This window comes from Cygnus atratus, chromosome Z (assembly GCF_013377495.2).
Source record: "Cygnus atratus isolate AKBS03 ecotype Queensland, Australia chromosome Z, CAtr_DNAZoo_HiC_assembly, whole genome shotgun sequence".
Lineage (NCBI taxonomy): Eukaryota > Metazoa > Chordata > Aves > Anseriformes > Anatidae > Cygnus > Cygnus atratus.
The window spans coordinates 72656439-72680509 of record NC_066396.1 but is presented as its reverse complement, the minus strand read 5'-3'; the positions used below and the strand labels follow the sequence as shown (position 1 = coordinate 72680509).

The 24071-nt window shown below is 38.8% G+C and overlaps 1 protein-coding gene across 3 annotated transcripts in view; it reads right to left on the bottom strand.

The window, feature by feature from the left end:
• Window positions 1-24071, bottom strand: part of ELAVL2 (ELAV like RNA binding protein 2) — a 90588-nt gene that overhangs the window by 23195 nt on the left and 43322 nt on the right. For all 3 annotated transcript variants that reach the window (XM_050716275.1, XM_035564554.2, XM_035564553.2), the window contains exons 2-3: window positions 23233-23473; window positions 4247-4350 (exon numbers count right to left, since the gene is read on the bottom strand). In XM_050716275.1, the coding sequence (XP_050572232.1) occupies window positions 4247-4350; window positions 23233-23458 (330 nt within the window). In that variant the 5' untranslated portion in view covers window positions 23459-23473. The remainder of the gene's footprint in view (window positions 1-4246; window positions 4351-23232; window positions 23474-24071) is intronic.

Genomic DNA, 24071 nt, shown 5'->3' with positions numbered 1-24071 from the left:
CCAAATAATTTGTCCAACTTTCTTACAGCTTCCTGTTGGAATTATGTTACATGTGAAGGCTTTTTTTTTAAACATATGCAAAGCTATGAAGGAGTGGGAGGAAAACCTACAGATTTAATACTTTAGATAAAATATTTCTTAAATCTCTATTCCCCTGACAGGTGATAATTACCCATGTAAACACTCTAATAGTCAAGAAAATCAAAAAAAAGAACTTGAGAGAGGAAGAAGCCTTATTAAATTTGATTTTTAAGAAGCACTAGCTGGGCAGAAGACAGATAATCAATGCTATCTTATAAAAAAAGGATAACAGCTAGGCCTGTAGCTAGGCCAAACCATTTTTCCCCTCTACACTGCAGATTTCCATCCATGCCTATACACGTATCACCAGCACTAAGAACTAAGAAAGCTATCTGCCAGCTCCTGTACAGAGAGGCTCTGCTGCTTCAGGCCCTCTTGTGCTGGAGAGCTGCAGGGCAGACAGAGGGAAGTTCTTCGACCCTACTTCACCTTGTGAGGGGGAAACAAACAGTTACGCCATCAGCTGTGTCCCTTGGGAGCTCTGATCCACCAAAGACCAGATCCATCACTCACACACCCTGGCATCCACAGAGAAAAGCCAGACTGAGGTTTTCCCATGTCCTCCTGGTAGCCCCAACTGATATTAAAAGCTGCCTCTTATTCAGGATCTTACACAGCTCTGAACCACTTCAAGGACAGGACATTTGTCTCCCCATTCTTTTTTAGACTTGTTAGCATTGAAGGCATTTACAACACACCAGAAGATATCGCCACACAGATAACCTCACAATAAATTCATCTGCATCTTTTAGATTGAGGTTTCCCAGGAGTGAGGGCAGGAAGTCACTGAGGATCTCCCTTCTCCCAAGCAGAAACCAAGCTAATGAAATGTGCACTGAATTTTCATATTCCTTTGCGAAAGGAACAGTAACACTTGCATGCTGTTTGCTCCTCTGAGTTTTTCAGATTTGGGAAGAACCAATCTTTTCAGGACAAAACAAATGAAAAAACAAAGACCAAATCAATGAACAAGCAAATGAGTAAGCAGAAAGATCACTCAAGTCACAGAAATCCATGTTTTCTGTTCTATTTAAGAGTCAGTGAAAAAGTACTTTCCAGCAGCAGCTTCTTCCCAAAAAGAAGCCATAGGAAGTGTTTCACCTCTCTGATACAGCTTGCTTTCACACTGAAGTTGCATAATTCAATGAAGCCCAAAATTCACAGGCTACCTGCAACACAAATAAGCCAACTTACAAGTATTTCATAAAACTTTCCAAAGGACAGCCCTCGTTCTAAAAAGGTAGCAAGTAATAGGTTTTAATGTTGCTACCCACACAGAAAAACCTAAGCCAATCTGCAAATTCGTGGTTTGAGTACATTTTACTTTGAAAGAACAGTAGGTGGCAGCCCTTTTAGGGATAGAGGAATATAACCAGTGATTGTAGAAAAGAAGCAATGGGTCAGATGCACCTGTCATGCACCAATACAGAACACCACAGACAGGGATCAGGACAATTCTCTCCGAGGGGGAATGCTCTCACTTCAGCCACTACATGGAGGTATCAACTATAAATAGGAACACTGCGGTCCCTGAACCATAAGAAGGCTCTGCAAATGTTCTGGTTTTGAGAGCTCAGAAATAACTGTCCACCCAAGATGTTCACACACAAAGGAACTTTACTTCTGTTTAGCCTAGCCCCTGGACTGATCAGAGGTGTATGTGACTTAGAGTGACTCCCAGTAGACTGGGTATTTCTACTGGTTCAGAGATGAAAGACACACATCCTTGATAGATTTTCTCTCAAGTCACTGCCACACAGACATCTCAGGTCTTCTAGAAGCAGCAGCTGTCTAATGTACAAACACCTCAAGTCTTGAAAAACAATAGGAATCCTCCTAGCCTCTTCTTCCCCTGCAGTGTGGAAGGAGGTGAAGACAGCCTCTTTAAACAGTACATGGGGAGAATCCAGTCATGAAAACTTGGCCTGAAATACGGCTTACACCCAAAAAAGGCTAAGGCAGTAAAGCAGCCTTTCTTTCTCCAGGTAATATATGCTAATACTGAGAGATGCTACTGAAATCAAACAGAACTAAACATGGGTAGCTAGAGTCAGAATTTGCCATGTAACATGAGAAAGCCAGCATTCACAGATACTTTCTTCTAAATAAACAGATTGCAACTATTTTGTTGACTTTGCCTTAGCACATGAGCAAGGCAAGAAAGGAAAAGCAGTGTCATCCCCCACTTCCATCTATTTTCACTTTTACCCCAGACTTTTTTTTTAATCAATCCATTTCTACTTGCAGAAATTCAGTGATGTTTACATTAATCACTTATGGGCAATGGGTACAAGATGGAACATAGGAGACCCTGCTTAAATGTAAGACAGAACTTTCGCGGTGAGGGTGACAGCACTGGACAGGCTGCCCAGGGGGTGTTGTGGAGTCTCCTTCTCTGAAGACATTCAAAACCCACCTGGACGCGTCCCTGTGTGACTTGATCTAGGTGTTCCTGCTCTGGAAGCAGGATTGGACTAGATGATCTTTCAAGGTCCCTTCCAAACCCTAACATCCTGTAATTATGTAAACTAAAAGATGACCAACAAGTCATATGCTGGGAACAAAGTCAAGTCGCCAGCACTCCCGTAAGGAATCTTTTTGATTTGGGAAGCCTGGCCTGGACTGATTCTCTGTATAGCATCCTTTTCCTTTGAATATTTATATAGTCCAAGGAACTAGTTATCCTGAGCAGACGCATTTCTTATTTTTACGGTGTAAGATATATCTAAGATACAACATACCTGTAACATTACTGGAGAACTAATCCATGCCCCTTTCCCCCAGAAGACTGCTTTATAATCTACACAAGCTTTGGGCATACTAAATGGCTTTCTTCCATATTCCCTCACCAAGTAGAACATGGGATAGTCTGCCTGCAGGCAAGCCTACTAAAAGCAAGTAGGTAGCTAGGTAGCTTTCTGCAGCAAAGCATCTATCCAAGTCTTTCCATGACTCAATGTTCATTAACTGCAGCATATCTAAGTTTCACATAGCATCATGCATTTAATAAACCTCATGAATCCCTAACAGGTTGGGCATTCTACCTGAATTCCATGCCATCTTGTATTTGCCTGTTATTTTTAAGTGGCTCAGCATTGCTTTTTAACTCCAAACCTTTTACTAGGTGAGCTTTATCTTACAGCTCAAATATGACCCAAGTTAGAGGGCAGTCACCGTCCAAGTGATCAGCAAGCAAACCCTGCTGTTTAATGAGAAAGAATAGACTGGCTGGCCCCTGTGCTGCCTTCAGGCACTAACTGTGAAACACGTTCAAAGGTCCCCATTCCCTGACAAATCTTATTTCATCTCCTCTCCTAAGATTTCAGAGTCCAAACAATTGCTCAAATCAATATCCTCACTCTTCTGATAATGGAGTAATTGATTAATGCTATATTTCCAAGGATTAATGTGAAAACTTAAGTACACGTGAATAACATATGCTAATTACAGAGTCATTTCCCCATCACCACAACCCCACCTTTGGAGACATTTAAAGCCATTTTATAAGAAAGAATAAAATGTGGTTAAATGTGGTTGGAGTGGAACAAAAAACAGTTGATAAGAAGTCTCAAGATTCCTTTCTCTAGAAATTGAGGGAATTGAATTTAGTTAACAACAGGTGCAGTTGTTACAACACAAATGGAAAAAGCAGGAATCCCAAACAGAGAAAAACAAGGCATATAAACACTAGATATGGAACAACCTTGGAGTCCAGTAATTCATAGCCCTTTATAAATAAACCAGTTATCTCAGCATTTCATTTTAAGGATGTGAGAGAATACTCCTTTAGGCTGCAACTGTCTTGTTTACTAAGCAACTTATATTGTCTTTGCACAAAAACGTAGGAAGCACACAATGCAATCTTCAGACTATACGCAATACTGCATTTCTGTTACTTACGCATGCAAAGCATATGATCTGATGTGACCTAATTCAAGTTCAAATATAAAATATTAACAATTATCACACACACCAATTTTGCATATTAAATTATAATCTCTAGGTGGACTAAAGGACTAATCATCTGCTCCATGGTGAAGTCCTAGGCAATTTTATTAACATAGCAGAATGCTTAAGTTGTACTTGGAAAGGGAAAACACATGCATCTTATCAACAAGAAGTCAAAACACTTTTGTTTCTTTAAACCATAAAGAACACTACATACTTTTATTGTTTTAGTTTGAAGTCTCAATCCATTCAGAGTGTTGATAGCTTTTTCAGCATCCTTGGGATCAACGTAGTTCACAAAACCATAACCCAAGCTCTGTCCTGATTAAACAGAGGAAGAAGAGTGAATGTTAGTACTGCTATGCTACACAACAAATAACTAAAAGGTGTTAAAAAAAACTTCTGTGGACACATTGAGCAAAAAATTGCTTATATTGAAGAACAATTATCTGCCTCAATGAAGTTTCAAAGGCGCACATCTTATTTTTCTAATAAGCCTGGGGTCTTTAGCTTCCTCTGCTCCCATGGGCTGCCCTAAATTCAACGCAGAAACAGCTACAGTCATTTTAATGAAGGACTTAAATAGCTATGTGAAATATGTTCAGGATTTTGTTATGAACCATTAGAGATGAGAGGAACCTCCCAAGTTAAAATATCAGAAATCCACCATTCACTCCTCAACTTTAGTTGACTATAGAAAATATAGCAGGTCTGTAATGGTATTTGAAAATGAGCGTATTTCAAACATACTTAATATCAGAATTTGAGCCAAGAGATCTGGAGCAGAACATTCCTACAGATGTTACTCACGCACTAAGTGGAGCCTCACATTAACAAGGGGTTTAAAAGGTAATTTTGTTCCTATATTCAAGCTAACTGTCACAAATAACTGGATATCCGTCAGATACAATTAGAACAAAAATGCAACATTATCAGGTTCTTTACATATCCGAATTACGTAATTCAGATCACATATGACTACAAAGCATTGTAATTAGCTCTTAATCAGAACCACAGCCCATTTCTAACACTATTGTGTATGAGCACTTAAACACTTGAGACTTTACCTGGAGAGATCTCTTAAACTTCAAAGCCTAGAATGTAGCTGCCTTCAGCATACTACTTTCAGATTTTTAGTGTACAAGAACAGAAACAGGTACCAAAATTTAACGCAGTGAGAGTATACTACTTAATAGACAGATCCTTCATTAGCACAGACCTTTTAAAAATCCTATACTTCTTGACTATTATTTTTTCAACAAAACTGGAAAAATTAGGTCCAAAAAAGAGTCAAAAAGCAAAGCAATGGGAAGCATCCAACATAGCCCATTCACAAAAAGTTACTTTAAGAGATTACTTGGAGGCACAGTTGGTATAGAGGATAAGCAGTATTACATAATGCACAAGCGGCAAATTAATTCATTGCCAGGAAAGATGTAGAAGCATCCATGCTGCATCTAATTCTCATGTCGTACCTAAATAGCACATATTAAATATGCACAGCAAAAAAGATGCAACATTTGCAGCTATTTAGGACAGACAAAGGTTTTAGTAACAAGCCCCACCACTGCTGGCATTTTGTAAAAGTTAGCCTACCACAGCACTGAAAGTTCAGAAGACAACCCCCTCTCCCAGGCTACACTCATTCTTCACTGTGCATTACTTTGGGGAGGCAATAAACAAAAAAACTGGCTAGAAGCAGCTGTAAACAAGTTAGCATATGCAATGCAATGTTATTAACAGAAAAACATCAATAAACGACCAGGCAAAGCCTGGAGTAGCCTGCTTTAGACAACCCTACTCTGAGCAGGGGCTTGTACTTTATGAACTCCAGATTCCAGCCTTCAATCTCAGTTCTGTAACAATAGATACATGCAGAAGCATTTCTGTGTTCATTTATGGCTTTACCTAGGTATAGCTAAGTTCTCTATCCTAGAAGAGATTTTTCCCTTATTAGTTTGATTACAGCAGAGCAATTTCTATACCTGTCACCTCCATCACTCCCACTGTCTGCAGAAACTCTTCCCTGCAGTGTCTCAAAAAAGAGCAACTTAAATGTCTTTTTTGTGCACAGCTTTTATTTTTGTCTTATTTCCTAAAGCAGAATGCTGATGTTTGGTGTTATTAGTTTTGCTCTAGGAAAAAACTTATTTAAACCACAACCTTAGAAAAACAAAATCTAAGACAAAGCTATTTCATGTAATATGTTCCCAACAAATTACTATTTCCAGAGTATAGAGAAAGATGTGCAGAGACTTTTACTCCTCTTTTTGTGATTTTATTTTTTACACAAAAACACCGAGACCACTGCAGGCAAACAGTATCCAACTGTTACAAAGGATACACTTCATCACCAGATCTTCCAGACAATGACTTAGTTAAGCTTTGTTAACATTAGCAGATTTATCAAGTTATACAAAAATCTAGCAATTTCTTCAAAAGAAGCTTAAACTAATTTCTGTAGGCTTATTCTATGATTTTACAATTTAAAAATGCTTTCACTGTAGTGGTGATTAAACACTGGAGCAGGGTCAAACAGCAGGGTTCCAGAGCTCCCTTGCACCTTCTATGATTCTGTGCCATCTTTTGTGATTCTTTAGCCCAAAATAAAACTGAAGTTATAATAAAAATTCAAAGGAATTTAGGTCTGACATTCCAAAAGACCTTCTTCTGTATCTGCTGATATATCTGAAAAAGGTTAAGAGGTAAAACTTCCTAAATGGTGCAGATTGAAATTTTGCCTGAAGATTAGTGGTTTCATTACACATTATCAACCATTTAAAGTCAAAAAAATCACTTCCTTCACAGATGTCCATGAGAAGAAATATGAAACTTGGCTCTCAACAAGCAGTACAAATAGTTGGAAATTGAACCTAATTTGTTCCAATCACATAGATGCTTGAAGGGCTGCTCTTAGCTCTCCCAGCTTCAAGGGAAGATGATTGTTTAAGAGTTTTTTTTTTTTTTACAAGGTTTGACAGTTCACATACAGATTGTTGAGTTCTAGAAAATCCAGGCAAACATTCCACACAAAGCACTAGAAGCATCTAATTCAAACAACCCATCAGGTATACCAATTACTGCAAAGTGTCTGACAGCTATTTAGTATTCCCCACCCCCAAACCCACACACTTTTGGGGGAAACAAAGTGAGTTACAAGGACTTAAAAATTCAGTTCTTCTCAAGTGTTTCAGTGCCACACGACTTCAGAACTAACCTATGCGAACACCAATGTGTATCTGAAAAAACCTAGGGGAAGTCCCATCTGACTAGGTTTCAGATGGCAAAGAGCAGCAGATCTGTTGCACACACATTTCACTCATTGCTTGAAATTGAAGATAGCTGGCCAGTGTAATTCGAACAGGTTCTCATTCTGTGCAGAGGAGTTTTCTCCTCAATATGTAAACTCCTTGCTTTCATAACCAACTACCCAGAAACTAGATGCACTGAAACCAAATCATCCACTACTCAGAACAGAAGACAAACATTATTTAACAATCATAATCGCTGATTTGTGTTGCCTGAAGCTGAAGATTAAACCAAACACTGACAGAAATTACTCTGGGCTTGATCTGTGACTCTTCCATACCAGCTAATTCCACACATCAAGGTAGAAATCATCTGCAAATCACACTTGTTTCCAAGTCTAGTAACACACTTAAAGTAAACATGTGTCGGTTTTTTAGTGGGTGAGAAGAAAAGTGTATCTACAGTTGTCCACAAGTAAAATCTTCAGATTTAAACATATATCAAACGGCAGCATAGTCTGCTACTACTTTAATACAGGTTCAGCTACATCTGGCTCTAGCCATGTGTCATTCTTCCCTTCTCCCCAGTTTGTGCTTAATGACACCATAGTCTGAAAAACCTCTGACACCTCTTTGGGCTGGCTATTCTGGTGCTCTGTTTACTATTGTGTTTAATTATTTTGAAAATTCAGTTTAGCCTTTCCTAGGTCTTTAAAATTAAAATTAGACTATTTATGCACACCAGCTATTTATTCCATAATTCTGACCTGTAAGCAGCATTACATTTAGCTTATTACATTATTAGATTACATAGCTTATTACATTATTACATTTAGCTTGAAACTTAGCTTAAGTTTCAAGTAGACAGAAGGAAAGAAACAGGTTGGAAGGTACAGCCATGGGCACACAGTGCCTTTGAATTTACCACTGTGTCTTGCCAAGTGTCACATTGTGTTTTTTTTGCTTTAAAAACACACAAGCTCTAATTCACAAAAGTTGTGAGAGGAAAAATCATAAATGAACTAGTTCTGTTCTGCTCAGGCTATTTCACAACTGCCTACTAAAAAGGAAGCCTATTAAAATATTGTGCACAGCTGCAAAAGCCCAAAGAAAATCCTCTGCTGCACAACATTGAAAGTCTCAACAGGATGCTATCCACAGAGAAAGTTGTCCTACAGAGTACATGTAAGAGAACTGATGTCTGTTGTTCATTCTTAATGATTTGCTTTTTATGTAGAAGCAATATTCCTTAAAGCAGAATAAAGTCCTTTTAATATAACTGATAAAATATTTTCCTACTTCTGCAGACAAAAATGTTCAAGTTTCTGAATGGGAATAATTACACTCTATACCTTGTTTATTAAGATCTGCTAAAGGATTTTTTGGTTATTTTCAGCAACTGCCTCAAGATTTCTATGTAGACTGATTACAGCAGAGTCCTGTTCACGAGAACTGAATTTTAGAAGCAAAGATCCTGTGGATGCTTCAGCTGGGCTACTGCAGTGGAGGTGGAATGAAAGAATTATGAGACTGAGAAACTTAACTGGTTGTTTAGCTGGTTGTTCAAAAATCCACCCCAAGTCTAATTCTTCCTTAGGTAACTCAAGGATTTGTGGAATTAAAAAAAGTGTAGCACTAAATTACACTATACATTTCTGTGAAGCACAGCTATTTATACTGTTTAAAAGAGGTTACTAAATTACAGAATGCTCAAAATCCATTACAAGCTATTTCGCTTGGCCATCATTATTAACTTCTGTAGTCCTTTCTCACGAGCTTGGGAAGGAATAGGAGATCTAGACAGAAGGCAATTTTGCTTTATTGCCTTGTTACTATCCAAATTGTTCATGAAGTGATAAGCAAGAAATCATTGGTGACAGGAAAGAAAAAGGTATTGGTGCTGGCCAAATATCACTTACTACCTGACAAAGTCCTCTGCTGGAGAAGTTTCATGCACCTGAGTATTTTGTGCATGAACACAAACCTGGTGGTGTCTCCTTGCTATCATCTATCTATTGACAGGCAGTTTTTAAGGGCTGGACAGCAAATGGTAATCACCTGTCCAAGCCAGCAATTTATATCTCCACTGCAGTAAGGGCAGCACCTACAAACAGCAGAAAACAGTAAGAGACAAGGATAACAGTCTTTATTCTTCCTAGATATTCTATACATAATTACAACATCCTAGTAGTTTGTCTCAATTTTTACTGTTTTATTTAAGCTCCCTGTTTTGGGGGATATCCAGAACTTATTTCTGAACAGTGAGTTTTGAGTACCCTGGAACATAAGGAAAAACTGAAAGAGACACACTAAGTTATTTACCCATACCAACCCTGTTTTCTTCTTTCAAAGAAATACGCCCTAAAGTTCTCTTACATTAAAGTAAGATGCAAACACCTGAGTCAGGCCATCCAGCCCAACCATGCCACACTAGGAATTAATATCCTGTTTTTCAGCCACTCCTCTCAACTTCCTAGGGGAAGTGGCTTGCCTGACGAATATTCTTTTAAGAAAAAGCATACTCACCAACCTTCATTTCCTTCCTTTTTCCTTCTGGAAACAGCTGCAGCACCTACAGGTAATGGCTTTTCTTTAAAAATGCTATTAGAACTGCCACATAACAGCTAAATTCCTTCTTGCTGCATTTCCACAAAAGGACAGAAAGGACAAGAGTCTTCAGATCAGACAGATTTCTTGAAGGATGTGTTAAAGAGACCCTCTCGCTTTGACTATTGTACCTGTAAAACAGAAGTAACTAAAAAAAGGTACGACTAAAGCGTGCACCAAAAGAAAACTTCTGTAAGGAGACAGATGTCTGTGAAGCTCCTTCCTTCTGCAGTGGACAAAGGATGACAGTGTTTTGCAACAGGCCTTGGAGTGGAAGATGGCTGTAATGCTTGTTACATTTTCAACCCAAGAGCTACCACTCGGTTTCAGGGGGAATGTACTCATAAAGCCTGTAGGCAGCTCAGAACCAAGAAGTAATACTAATTCAGACAAGCGCCCAAAGCAGCATCTTCAACAGCTCTTTACTCAACGCTACTGGGCTAGATGTGTAGTAAGAGGGAGTTCAGCCATCTGAACTGTACAGTCCTGTTAACCAGGCTTTGCCTGAAAGTGCTCAAGTGTCATTTACAATCTGCTACACCTTAAGAGAAAGGCTTGAAATGTAGGCAAGTATGAGCTTTAACTTAACAGATGTTAAGCGAGCCCTTTTGAAAGCTACTTCTAAAACACAGCTATGGCTGTACCACAGGGAGGTAAAGTCCCTGAGAGGCCACAAATGCGCAGTCAACTCAAGTGCTGCGTTTTCAGTTGTCCTATAACATTTTATCTCTTGAAAAACGATGCATGTTGTTCTGTCTGACAACATGGTTAGAAAGCAGTTGATTAGCAGAGCAGTTTTATCTCATGACTGATTAAAATTAAAGCATCTTGGTAAATTACAAGGCTTCTCTGTATTTTTTTTTGGGGGGTGGGGGGGTGGACAACAGAACCATTTTGTCCCCAGGAATTTCTGCCAGTATCAAGCCTACCTGTCCAGTTGTCTGCCGAGTCTGCGTCTTCATGATTCTTCTATTTCAATAGCTAAGAAATTATCTTCTGTTGAAGATAGTTTTCCTACACACATCCCAGACAAAATCCAAAACCACTGCTGTAGAATTTTGTGTTTTTTGCTTGAGCATGTGTGGTGTTTTTTTCAGCCCTGCTCCATTAGTATATAGACTGGCAATTTTACCAGGTGACTAAGAGGTGCAGAAAACACAACAGCATCAAAACTAGAAAAGCTTCTATTGCTACATTTTTTCCTGTGGTCAATCACTTTATTTCAGACTGCACTCTCCACTTGCATGAACCGAAGGACTTTAACAGAAATGCAGGAAGAAGACTGAAAGGTTGGCACACCCACCACACGAGGGAGTCCTTGGCTGCTTTGTTTCATCAGAGTTAAAGACCTAACAAAAGAACTAAACAAGCTACCTTCCCTAACTGCTTGGTGATCTTACCAGAACATCTAGCTCATCCTGCCCCCCTACGTAGTTTTTAAACATTACTGTAGGGTCTGCAGACCAAACAAAATAGACAATTGATACAGGTTATCTCCTTTTCCACCAAGAAAATAATCAGTTTAAAGTGTTTAATAACGTATGAATACTGGAAGTGACTGAGCTCTCAAACCCTTCTCAGTATAGACTTGCCATAATCTTATAAGGCTTCGTAGAACTACTTCAGTAATACAAACCAGCGTATTTAATGGTGAAAGCATATGTACATTTAGAAGTTCCATCTGTCCCCCTCCATTTCACTTATTCCTTAACAGATAAAGTAACATTAAAAAAATTGCACCACTAGTTCTAAGAGTCAACATCGATAACTCAAAGAACCCAAAATTGTCACTCAATTTCAGAAGTTTTGAAGATGAAAATCTCAGTGTGTGTTTTGAATAAAAATAGAGCAGAATACTTGCATTTTGTTAATAATGCAATCAATACATACCACTGAGCTAAAAGAACTTGTTTCATGTTCTAATACAAAAAAATTATCAAACACAATCATACTCCAGAAAGTTAGAAACTTCAAGTGATAGCAAATTCATGCATCTACCTTCCACAGGGAACAGTAAAAAAAATAAGGCAGACAGTACTTAAACTAGGATCAATGATTTCAGTATGACGACTTTTCAGGCACCTTGGGCAAAAGAATCCTGTAAAAAAAATCTATTGTGAAATAATGTATTAAAGGAATACAACCATTAAGAAACAGTATCACAAAATGCTAAAACCTATCATCCAAAAACATTACATACTCTTTTCTTCAACAGTTGACAGGGAAGAAGGTACTGCTGAAGCTAAGCATGTTCTAGGAGCTGAAACTGTCTACAGAAAAAACATACGAATCCTGACTGGGTACTTTACAATTGGACTTCAGCTATGTGTGTTACCTTTAATGTTTTACTCTTCAAGATGCCAGCCAGTCCCTGACTGCAAATGGATGGTCTTTTCTAGTGAATTTATTTTACTGTCAACAGTCATGCAAGCGTTCATTTTATATCAAATACTACTTTCAGTAAACTAAGAATAACTTTAGTTTAAAGCCAGAGGTTTCTTTGTCTGTGCATGAAGTTAATCAGCAAAGATCTCCTGAAGCACTAAAGAACAAGCCAATATCCTATCTTTGTAAACAGTACCAAGTCAAGTTGACAGAAACTTGACATTAAAAGTGATGGAAAGCCAAAGAAAGCCTGAAGTTACACACACTGGTGTAAGAATGCTGTTAAGAAACATACATGACAACACTGCAAGTCTGTACACAGAAGTTCTCATTTCAATTCACCCCTTGGACCTGTATTTTTATTTTTATTTTTTTTAACATTTTCCAGGAGTTCAACAGAGCAGAGGTGCTGTGTTAAATGACTGACACATCAAAGCACAAGTGGCATTGCATGGAAGATGGTGCTGTGTGAAGACTAACGTAAAAACTGCAATTAGTCACAGCCTACAGTGTCCTGAGGGCAAACCCAGGGCGGCACTGGAAAGAACAGTGAGCAGTACTTACAACCTCAAGTCCAACTTCATGAGCACAAGAAGTCTGATGAGGAGTTCCAGGTAAAGGAGTATGAAGTAGTCTGACTTAATTGCTGGAATTCACAGTGGAAGACATCAGAATGCTTCACAACACGGTAGCGTAATCTAGTGGCAAGCCCACAGAGCACTTCTGTTCCACAACAAGGGCATTACATCCAGCTGCTACCAGCTCTTTTTCAAAAGGTATTACATCTTCAGAAATTAGCACCATCAACTGAGTCTGGTTTAAGCCACTGCAATTAGCAGTGTTATTTTGACACTGAACAGGAACACACACCTGGACATGCTATTCACTCAACTGTGTAACTGCAACTAAAACTGTACCTACACAGCAGTCTCTCTAATGAGAAGAGTTAAAGAAGTACAGAATACCATCAGTATTGCTTTCTCACCATTTACCTTTAACATAATTACCACTCAAGTATCACACTCCTTTTTAAGTTTGCATTATGGCTCGAACTACATTTTAAAAGCAGCTTCAGCAACATGTGAGCAAAATGCATGATCCACAAAACAATTCCCAATTTAACACCAGTTTGTGCTTTTGATCCAGTAGATGGACTCTATTTACTGAACACTCATAAGTCATATCACTGAGCTAGTACACTAGGCAACTATAAAGAAAACGCCTGTAAATCATGATCACTCCTACATTACTATATTTGATACTATGCTGCCTCTTTCTCCCAAACCCAGTCAGGCTGAATGAAAATAATCAAATATAAATCAACATTATGTATGGCAGAATAAACTGTCAAGTAAGACATCTATCTCTGTAATTAAACAGCTATAACCAGGGCTTTAACTTATTCTGAAAGTGGAAATTTCATCACAGCCAGGTTCAACTCTACCATTCTGTTAACTTAAGTGTCATTCTCTTGCCTTACATTTTGCATGTTTTTTTCCCATATAGGAAGAACACTATCAGCTGCTACTCCAACACAAGCAATTAACTCTTCCTAGAGACTTTGTTGTTTGTAGATACCAAATTCAAACATGAGGGTGCACCTCTGGTTCCTCCCACAGCATGCAGAGAAAGTCAAGAGTAGGAGATACTGTGGATGACAAGATCTACGTGAAACTTACCAAGGGAATACACTATATCCAAACAGGAGATCTCATCCTGAAACAGTTCGAAGCAAGGACTGTATGTGGGGATGTACGTTACTTTAGCTTGTATGGAAGCAGAGTGTTATCTTATGGACAGTACAGGAGGCTGAACAAGCAACTGTCTTGCCTGTTACAGCCATTCCTGTGTTGAAATAACCAGTGACAATTAGGAACTGCTTGAAATAACAGTGAGTTACCTATGAAGCATGTTTTCTTAAAATTAGCTTGTCATGTTACTAGTAGAAGCTCCTTACTATGCTAAGGTGAAACTGTACCATGTAATTTGGTAAATCAGCTACTTTTTCAGAAGTGGCTTCACTTTGTTACCACATTTTTTGTAGTAGCACAATATACTAGCTGCTTCAATATGTAATGGAGCCACCATGAATCTGGAAAAACAGATACTGAAAGACTTTTCACTTACTGCACTGCTTGTGGTAGCAGCAGAGAATTACTTTGAGGATATGCAGCTCCATAAGCCACACGACATCCTTGGAGTGAATGGGCTTCAGGGTGTGCAGGTCAGTAATGCTGCCTAATGCTGCCAAATTGAGCTAGACTTCACAGAAACGCACCTCTGTTACTATAAATACTTGTCACTAATCTCACAGCAGTTACCCTGAGAAGCAGTGCTGGCCTACAGAAATTTCCCATTATTTAAGGCCTCTTAATAAACACTGGTTTCCCCTAGAACTAACATTTATTCAAACAGTTGGCCTAGAATCACTAGGGTGTAACAGAAGTACATACCTACAAGCACCTAAACAAAGAGTGAACAATCATGGTGATGAAACGGGCACCCTGGGTACTCCTATGGTGGAAGCGAAGAGCATTACTTCTGCCGGAAACACACAAGAACATCCCATGTCACTACAGGAGCACTAACAATTTGCAGGACCCAACATTTTCATGGGCGTCTTGAAAATCACTGTAATTTGACAGAAACAAGTTCTGTTTTGCTATTTTTTTAAGAAAAGAGTACATACTGAATTAATCTCAATAAAAGAGACATCACTTGCTGAACAACAGAATGATTTAATGAAGGTGATGCTCTGGTTCACTAGAACCAGGAAGGTCCCTAATCATATTTAGCCTTAAAAGAAGTTCCAGTTTTAAAACATCAAGTCCTTTCTTATGCTATATGTTGAGATCAATCCATTGCTAGAATTTAACATGGATGAATAAACCATCTAAACTTTTAAAAGAATAGCTTGTTTTGACAATGTCAGTAATAAGAACTAACTAGGCAACTTAACTGAATCCCTGCAAAAAGCTATGCAGGTTAAGTCAAACTTTTTATTACACTATTTGAAAACACAAACCCTAAAAAAAACTTCTGAACAGTCAAAAACAGTGTCATGCATGCAAAGGAGTGAAGAGTGAAGTCAAAGAATCAAATGCTATTTTAAGTAATGTAACATCAAGCAAGTTACTTCATTTCCACATGCTCACATGAGTCACTTCCAGGAGACATGTGACATGCAATAAATCATGTAGTTTAATATGTAAAAGCTCAGTAATTGCCATTAAGTCCTTTCCAGTAACATTAAACAAGTATACAGAATCGGAAAAGGCACTATAACATACAATATTAACAGGCTTAATACAAGTCTCCATTAATACTGTTCTAAAGCCACAGAGTGCCTGTTCGAAAACGCAATTCCTTCAGGATGATTCCTGCAGTCCAGACAATAGGACAGCACTCCAACCACCAGCTACATAGGCCAATGCTTTCTGTGCCTGTAGGAAAATCATGCAATAGCAGTTTAAAACGACTACTGCTCTTGTACTATAATACACTGGGTCCCCAGGCCACAACACAGACCATGTTCTAATAGCTGTGGCGTTCAAGATATGGACTGTCTTGAAAATTAAAAAGCTGGTAACAAGAACAAACTTCTTTTTCCATCCAGCTCCCCAGCTCTGTTAAAATCTAACTTCAAGGTCCTAAGCAAGTTGCTCCAGAAAGAAATCATCCTAAATTGGTTCAATCCCAATTGCTTTTTCTCCATTTTCACATTAGTTAAGGTCTGCTCAAAGCATCCTGCTGGCAAGACAGTTTGCCAGGAAATACCTTTTGTCCATATCCCTGCCAAATCCAGAATTGTCAGGCTGACAGAATCCTCTCCTTATCTCAGGACACCATGAAGCACGGTGATAACGATAAGTCAAGCATGCAGCCACTTTCCAGACTAAGCTACCCCACCGTTATGCCATAGAGGGAAGCAAGAAGAGAAACTAAGACAGAGAGGAAAAGAACTTGGTTTGTTTCTCACCCCATCACCACAGAGTACTTCAAGAAGGCAGCATGTCTATAGAGTTCCAGATTGAAGGTGTAAGTATGCTGTCTTCATTCTCCCATAAGGTTAGTTTAGGTGCCCTAAAATTAGTCTAGCATTAAGGCAAGAAAAAGATTTTGGCCTGGAGTGTAAGCTAACACTGTTCAAAGCAATAGTGACGAGACTCGAAACTGCCAGCCTAGGTTCAACTGAACCAAGAGATCACTCTGAAACTTGAAGTTCACACATGGGGAAACTTTAGTTTTACAGCAACACGGAGAAGAGATGTGTCTTCCAAGAGCTCTGTTCTCTGCCAGACACCAATGTGGGCTAGAGTTTTTGCACAGATTTCATAAAACTACAGGCTAGCAAGTTTCACATGTTCTAACAATTAAAGTCAAGCAGCCAATTAGACAAGGCACTTTCTACTGCTTCATCAAAGGATCTCAGCCTTGATTACCAAAAGACTGCAGTAACAGTCACAGCAAACATACAAGCTGTCACCAAGGGATCAGCATTTCATCCATGTTCTGCTGATAGAGTGCCTATCATGCAAATAAAAATCCTTCCTCTCCCTCTAACAATTGTTTGGGCAGATTACCATTTAGTGTTGTCACCAGGTGTCTCCTCTCAGAAGCTGTAAAACCAGGGAGCACCCTGAACAAGTATCTGACAACTTTGGAGCTCCCCCAAGCATTGCAGTGACTATGTGTACACAATACACACTGAATAATGACCAGTATTACTAAAATATTACTGCTGTTAACATGAAAGCTCAACTCTGATGACATTATGCGCAATTCTATACACATTTTTCCATTTTCAGTTGTGACCAACCCGGAATCCTTTGCATTTATTACCATGGCTCTTCAAAAAAAGACAGAGAAGGCACAAGACTTTAGCATTACAAACTATTTCCATACAAACATTAATTTCAAACATACTGACTACAGCTGCATCAACAATCTTCTAGAAACATTTAACTTTCAGTTCTAGGCACCTGCTGCATTCTGTGCTGCCTTTTGTGTCTGTACTATCTGCAACAAAACTGTAATGAAACAACACTTCCAAGCATCTGGCAAAGGAACATCTGCAGAGGGCAAGATAAAATATGCAGAATTAAACAAAACAAGATAGATATGCTTGTTCTGACAACTTCAGTCTTATAGAAACAGAAATAAGCGCGACCGCCTTCTTTGTATCTGTCCATTACACTGTACTATTTCTAGATAGTGTAAAAAGTTTTAAGGATCACAGAAAACCCAAAGAATTTTACTCAGAGTTAATGTTGAACATAAAGAAACCTCACCACAACACTACAGACATTTACTAGCAATGAGACAAATGAGAACACATTTTTGGAAGAGGGTTGGCAGGAGTACCAGGTTTTCAACCAACACATAGGATTCACAGTAGGCAGCAGCTGGATCAAATCTGAAAAACAGAACCATGTAGTAGTGATCACCTAGAATGACCTGAAATAAGCTTTGTCATCAGGGTTAGAAGGCAGGAAGCTTGTGAGCAGAAGGTGATGCAGGAAAATAACTTAAGGCGGGGAGCACCTGGCTCCTTCTACTAAATGGAAAAGTTTACAAATTAAACAGATTAATTTCAGGAATATGAGTTAACATCTGTGAAATACTATTCTAGGCTCTATCTCTAAATGCATCCTGCCTCACTTTCTAGGCAATACAGGCTGGCATACTGAACCGCAAACGTAAGGTCTACATATATGCATTATTACTAGTTCAAATGTGTTCAGTCAAAAAAGACATGAAAAACTGACTTGTCAAAGTCATTTTTAGATAAAAACATCTAAATTTTATAAGTGCATGATTATTACAATAGGGGAACACTTCTTGGCTTCAAAGCTCCTGTAAACTATGAAATTCTCTCAAATTTATGAGATTTGTTATCAGCTGCTCTCACAACGTGAGACTCAATTCCAAAGTTATAATGTAGGTAACTACTCTTCAGGAAATTACTAGAAGAAAAAGCCTGAAATCACAAAGTCTTCTATGACATGAAAAGAATATTCCAACTACTGAATTTATACTCTAGTAAAGACAAGTGGGCACGAAAATGAATTGCAGTCTTTTTCATGGGGATACATACCACACGTTGTCATTTTTAACATATACTGAAGTTCAGAGAAGTGAGTATAGTGTAGCAAACTGCATTTTTTTAACTTAAGTGCTGATTAAGTGACAGTTACTACTCTCCCTTGCATTTCCCCTCAACTGCTACTGAATCAACCTGTCCTGAGGGAACTGACTGTACTTCTAATGCTTGAAGAAAGGCAGTTTGATCATTAGACTTCACTTCACTGCATTTCACCTTCTTCCCTTGTAGCATTTTAGCTTTTTTAAAAAATAAACATGGTTAACACTAGATTATGTAAGAAGTTATCTTTTGATTTTAAAAATGCACAAACACTTAGCCATCCAAAAACAGGTGATAAGAATTCAGTTATGTAGCTTTGTTGAGACCACAGTCTCCCATTCACTGTACAACTACAAACATTTCATGTGTTGGTTCAGCAGTATGTATTTACATAAATCTACATTAGCCAAAAGCATCTAGGTGCCAAAGACCCCACTATATTTGGGCACAGTAACTCATTCCAGGTAAATTCTTTGGTTAGCAAGTTAAGTGACATTCATGCCTTGCTTCTCAGATGGTGATCTTATTGATGGAATTCTCTACATGAAGGGACTAGTTTTCAGCTCCTTTTAAAATCTTCATTAATAGGAGGGTTTAATATTTCCGCCTTCGGTACAATGACAGAACAGCTGTCAGGTATTTTAATTCTTGCTCAGAACGCTGTGTTTTCCTATTACATAAGTACATTTCAGTACTGCTATGAAAGATGCCCCAACAGCAAGTTGTGCCTGTGAACAGGTTATGACTAGCAGGTATTTCTTCCACTTCAGCTTTCTCCTCACAGCCAAACCCTTAGATGAAAAGGAGTAATGGCCACAAACTTTATAGCTCCTTGCTGTGTTAAAGAGATACTAGCAGATCATAATATTGGGGTATGTCTGGGACTCCGACACTGCCTGCCAATATGTACAGATTGATTAGCATTCCTTGTTTTCTTCATCAGAAAGTGTTTCATTGCTGTGAAACGTTTCATCTCCTCATTTAGTATCATTCATCCATGTAGACAGTGCAAGATTTCTTAGCATTCCTGTAATGGAGCTGTCTTACAGTCTTGGCAAACACTTTAGTTCCAGCACATCATGTGTGAAGTTTCAGCTCCCCAAGTGGCCAGAGGATGCATCTGATACTGATGTGGACCAGAGACAGACCAAAGTTTAGGCAGAGACAGACCAAAGTTTTGCCCCATATCAACTCTCACTTGCAGTTTAGTCTGTGTGAAAATTTATTTTAAATTCTACACTCTCACAAACTCCTCATCAATTAAAGAGTATTCAGAATCCATCATTTATGATGAACTTTGTTTTGGCACAGGAATTAACAAGGTAATTCTGAAATTCATCTCAAGTTTCCTCTTAATCTCTGACCTAAACTGTAGAAAAAGGAAAAATTTGTTCTCCAAACACTCCATATAAAACCTGAAGATGAATGAGAACAGGCATGAAACTAGAGTGCTCTCAACCCAGTATCCACTAATACAAGGTAATCTTGCTCCAGGCTGTTTAAATCAGACATACGGCTCCCAGTGCCGTTATAACATCAGATACCTCATTTCTCATTTATACTAAAACCTTACGGAACAAGACTGGGGCAATGTTTTTGCTAGTTCCCAAATAAATGCTTCAAAGCTGAGGAGCTGCTATGATAAATGCAAATACCATCTCTTTCTCCAAACAGTTCCAAACCTGGAGTTGTCACCAACTGAAAAGTGTAATTTAAATTCAGGATCTTCTTAGGCACCACTTCATGCTATACAGGAAGCATCAGACCTTCAAACAAGGTCTGCAATTAAGTCTTCCTCCATTCTATTCCCAGGTAAAGAGTCTTTCTAACACGAAGTAGCAGCAATGTGAACTTCCAGCATATACAACATCAGAACCATCATGTAAGGATATGGGTAATTTGCACATCCATCAGTAAGACGTTGATGCTCACTTCTATGTGCTTGCAGCAGTCTCTTAATTGGGACAAGCATATAATCCCTAAACAACTTTAGGAAGGAATGCTAAATAAGTGAACTCAGATCTACAAGACCGGTAAACAGCTTGAATAGCCATCCTACAAATAGATGAGAACAGTTGTATCTTTCAACTCCTGGAACAAAAGGTCAGGAAACAGCTAAGTAAAGGGGCTTTATTTTAAAGCACTGAGGTAATTACCTACAGAAAAGATAGGCTTGTTTTCTGCATCAACCAGCCTTCAGCTGAAGACTGCAATGTATGGTATCAGCCCAGCCTAGTTTCTTTGGCATCCTGAAGTGCTTTTGGTGTTCCTTACAGTTACGGGAACAGATTTTTGTAAGGTTTGGTAGCAAAGTCAACCCAGGAAGTCTAAAAGCAGTGGTTTCAGTAGCCAAAGCTACTGAATACTACGCTGGAGTATGGTATCTCATATTTAATCCTTTTGCTACCTATGTCTCAGAGCAAGACATCTGGAGCAGTGCTGGTCACTAAGATCCAAAAGGAGGTAAAACAACCTTCACTCAAAGGCACAAAAAGCAGACTACTCAGTAAGAAAGAAGCAGTGTTGGGCTTTGAGCAGCCTTAGATTGACCCATTTTGTGCCACTGCATGGTCCCTACGGAAAGGGGAAATTGTCAACAAATGTTATCTGAAATGAAGAGTCATGAACTACAACCTAGTGAATTCACCAAGACAGATGGATCCATTCTGACAGTCTTTTAAAAATCATCCTCTTCAGAAAGGATTACCTAGTTTGGGGGAGATTTGCTTTCAAATTAACAAATATAAACTGTATGTAGTGTAGTCACTTGAAAAGACAAAATTCCATTCTTACAGTCTCAGAAATAGAAATACAACATCATGTCTCTAGGCCTGAGCCCATTTATTTCTCCTTCTCTTTCGGTATCTTATGAAGTAGAAACTAAAGCAAGCCATACAACTAACTGATGCTGTACAGAGCTGAACCGCAGCAGACCCAAGAAAGCAAGGTGTGAGAATCCATGTTTTAACACAGAAGTGTCACAGAAGTGTGGTTTGTCAGCTAAAGTGTCTATGGGTGAGAACAGTAGCCAAGACCTACAACTATGAGTAACCAATGCCAAGAACATCCCTTCAGGTGTAACCAGTCATCCTCACACCATACGCAAGTAAAACTCACTGTCACAAGCACTGCCTACAGAGTGCAGAGAATGATTACAAAAAAGCATTCTCAAAAAGCAAAAATAATTATTCAGAAGTAACACAAGTGTCATATCCATATTTTCCACTTACTGCATGTTAGCAGGCCTTTGGTATGAACACTGGCAATTAAAGTATTATATAAATATATATAAATATATTCCAAGGTGATGCCTGTGGCTAAAGTCAGTCTCACTGCTGCCTGCTTATCAGGCTAGACAAATTTAAGAGAAAACCCTAACGTTGACGAATCTGCTCACCCTTGGCAGATGCAGTTGAAAAACACTGGAAAAACTCCCCTCGTTTTTTTGTTGCTGGATTCCTGCTTAAACACCCTTCCACACAGTAGCACCTGCACCAACGTAGGAAAAGCTGTTAGAACTTTTCTGCCATGCTAGCACAGAAAATATGTTATCAGGACAAGAGAAAAAAGCATGTACTGCATGCCAAAGAAGTTTGATGTTGGTGCCAGAACTGCCTGAAGGTTTTTAGGCCTCAGCCCCCGCTATTCATGTATGCATCTGGGGAACTTCTCTCCAACACATCCAAGGTATCAGCATCAGTATGTGTAGGAGGAGCTGAAGCCCCATACAACCTGTATCAGCTAAAGCTTGTCTCTTCCCACATCCCACTATTGCAGCCCTAGGAACACAGTCACAAGAAAGTTTATTTATTGTGAGCAAAATGACCGTGTACTGCCACTACATTTCAGTAGTCTTTTCAGTAGTAAAGTATTGGGTTCCATCCCTTAAGCCATGGAGAGTATGTAGCCTCCAAGAGGAGTAGTTTTAAACACAAGCTAACCAGTATATTAAACAGCTGCAGCCGAGAACTTAAGATATGCTCTCAAAAGCTAGGTATTTGGCGACTAAAAAAAAAGTCAGGCAATAGAGTTCCAAGTCAGTATCTCTCAATAAAAATAATGAAATGTCAACGTAAACTGTACAATGTTTCTTAGTCTGACAGAGCTCAGAGTTGACAAATGGAAATGAGACAAACTGAACCTTGCCAATCATCCTTTCATTTGGCTTTTAGAGTACAGGCATCCATCTGGTAGTTCTTTCAAAGTTAAACAACTGGTCTAAATACATGTGCTGTATGCACCAGCTGTTGCTAAAATAAAGTACTAACAGAAAACATCACTCTGCAGGCTCATACTTACACTCTGACAGCACAAATCAATTCAAGTGTGCATCCTAAAGAAATGCAGAAGTGCTGCAATGCAAAAGCTGCTTTACCCACAAAGCTAAAAAAAATTAAGCCACCCTTCTTCACAAGGTACTAGATTAACTCCCTGCATCCTATAAAAAGCTAAGTTATGTATCAGCCAGGCTAACAAAGTCACAGCTCCACTGGAGTTCAATAAAATCTCAAGTGAGCCTTGTATAGTTAACTGCTTTTCTGCATCTAAATCTTCCCAGACTTGAAAGCTCAGAAGAATTAAGTGTCCTGATAGCATTTATAGCACTCATACACAGAACTGGATGAAATGTAAATATAAGTATATAACTTTTTGGTGTGGAATCTAGACAATGATTGACAGAAGTTCCTTCTGACTAGCAACATCTGCATTGGTTTCTTCTGAGTTTATTCCATAGTTTAAGAGAACTGCAAAAACACCGTGTGACAGCTCAGATGCCAGGAAAGTGAGAAGATGCAGAAAATCCCCAAATGCACGTACCTGTTATTTTGTCCCTGACAAGCTTGCAAGACTCTATCTCACCAATGCTGCCAAACAGACTCTTCAGCTCCTCTTGCGTCATGTTCTGTGGAAGGTAGTTGACTATTAAATTGGTCTTGCTGTCTTCTGTGTGTCCAGAATCAACTGGTGACGAGCAACTGTTTATGGTGGTTGCACCATGGGCTGTGTTATTGCAAGTTGGTCCATTAGACAGCTGTGCTTCCATGGCAGCGATTACCTGCTAAAAATACAGGAAATAAGAAACATCAAAATTCATATTTCACCCTCTGTTATGGAGAGTCCAGATTAGAATCTAAAAGAATTGTCACTATGCACAAGTGGTATTGCCAGGGCCAGATAGTGCTTCTACATGCAAAAACAATACTGAATGATTTTTAACTGTTAATCAAGGAAACAATTTTAAAACTTACAGGCAAATCAAGTCATCACTAAAGTCTTCTAGGGCTTATTCCAGTGAAATCAAGAGCCATAACTCAGTTTTTATTCTCCCCCATCCCCTTCACTCAGGGCATCACAGCTTTTATAGTAGAGAAATTACCAAGCACAATTGGACTGTTGCAATGGTAATCAGTACTGTTAACTTAACTGAAGTGCAGTTTTTCAAGTATTTGCCTTTTTTGGTTATTTTCAAGACAGGTGGGTGTTAATCGTACCTTGACCCTGTCTCTGATAGCACTAGAAAGTAAGATTAGTAATTTAAAGAGATGTTTAGGGATGTAAATGAATATGCAGGGATGGAAAACAAACTCTTCCTTGATAACCTCTAGGTCAACCTTCTGCTACCACAGGCTAGCAATCAGTTTCTAAGTGTATTTTTT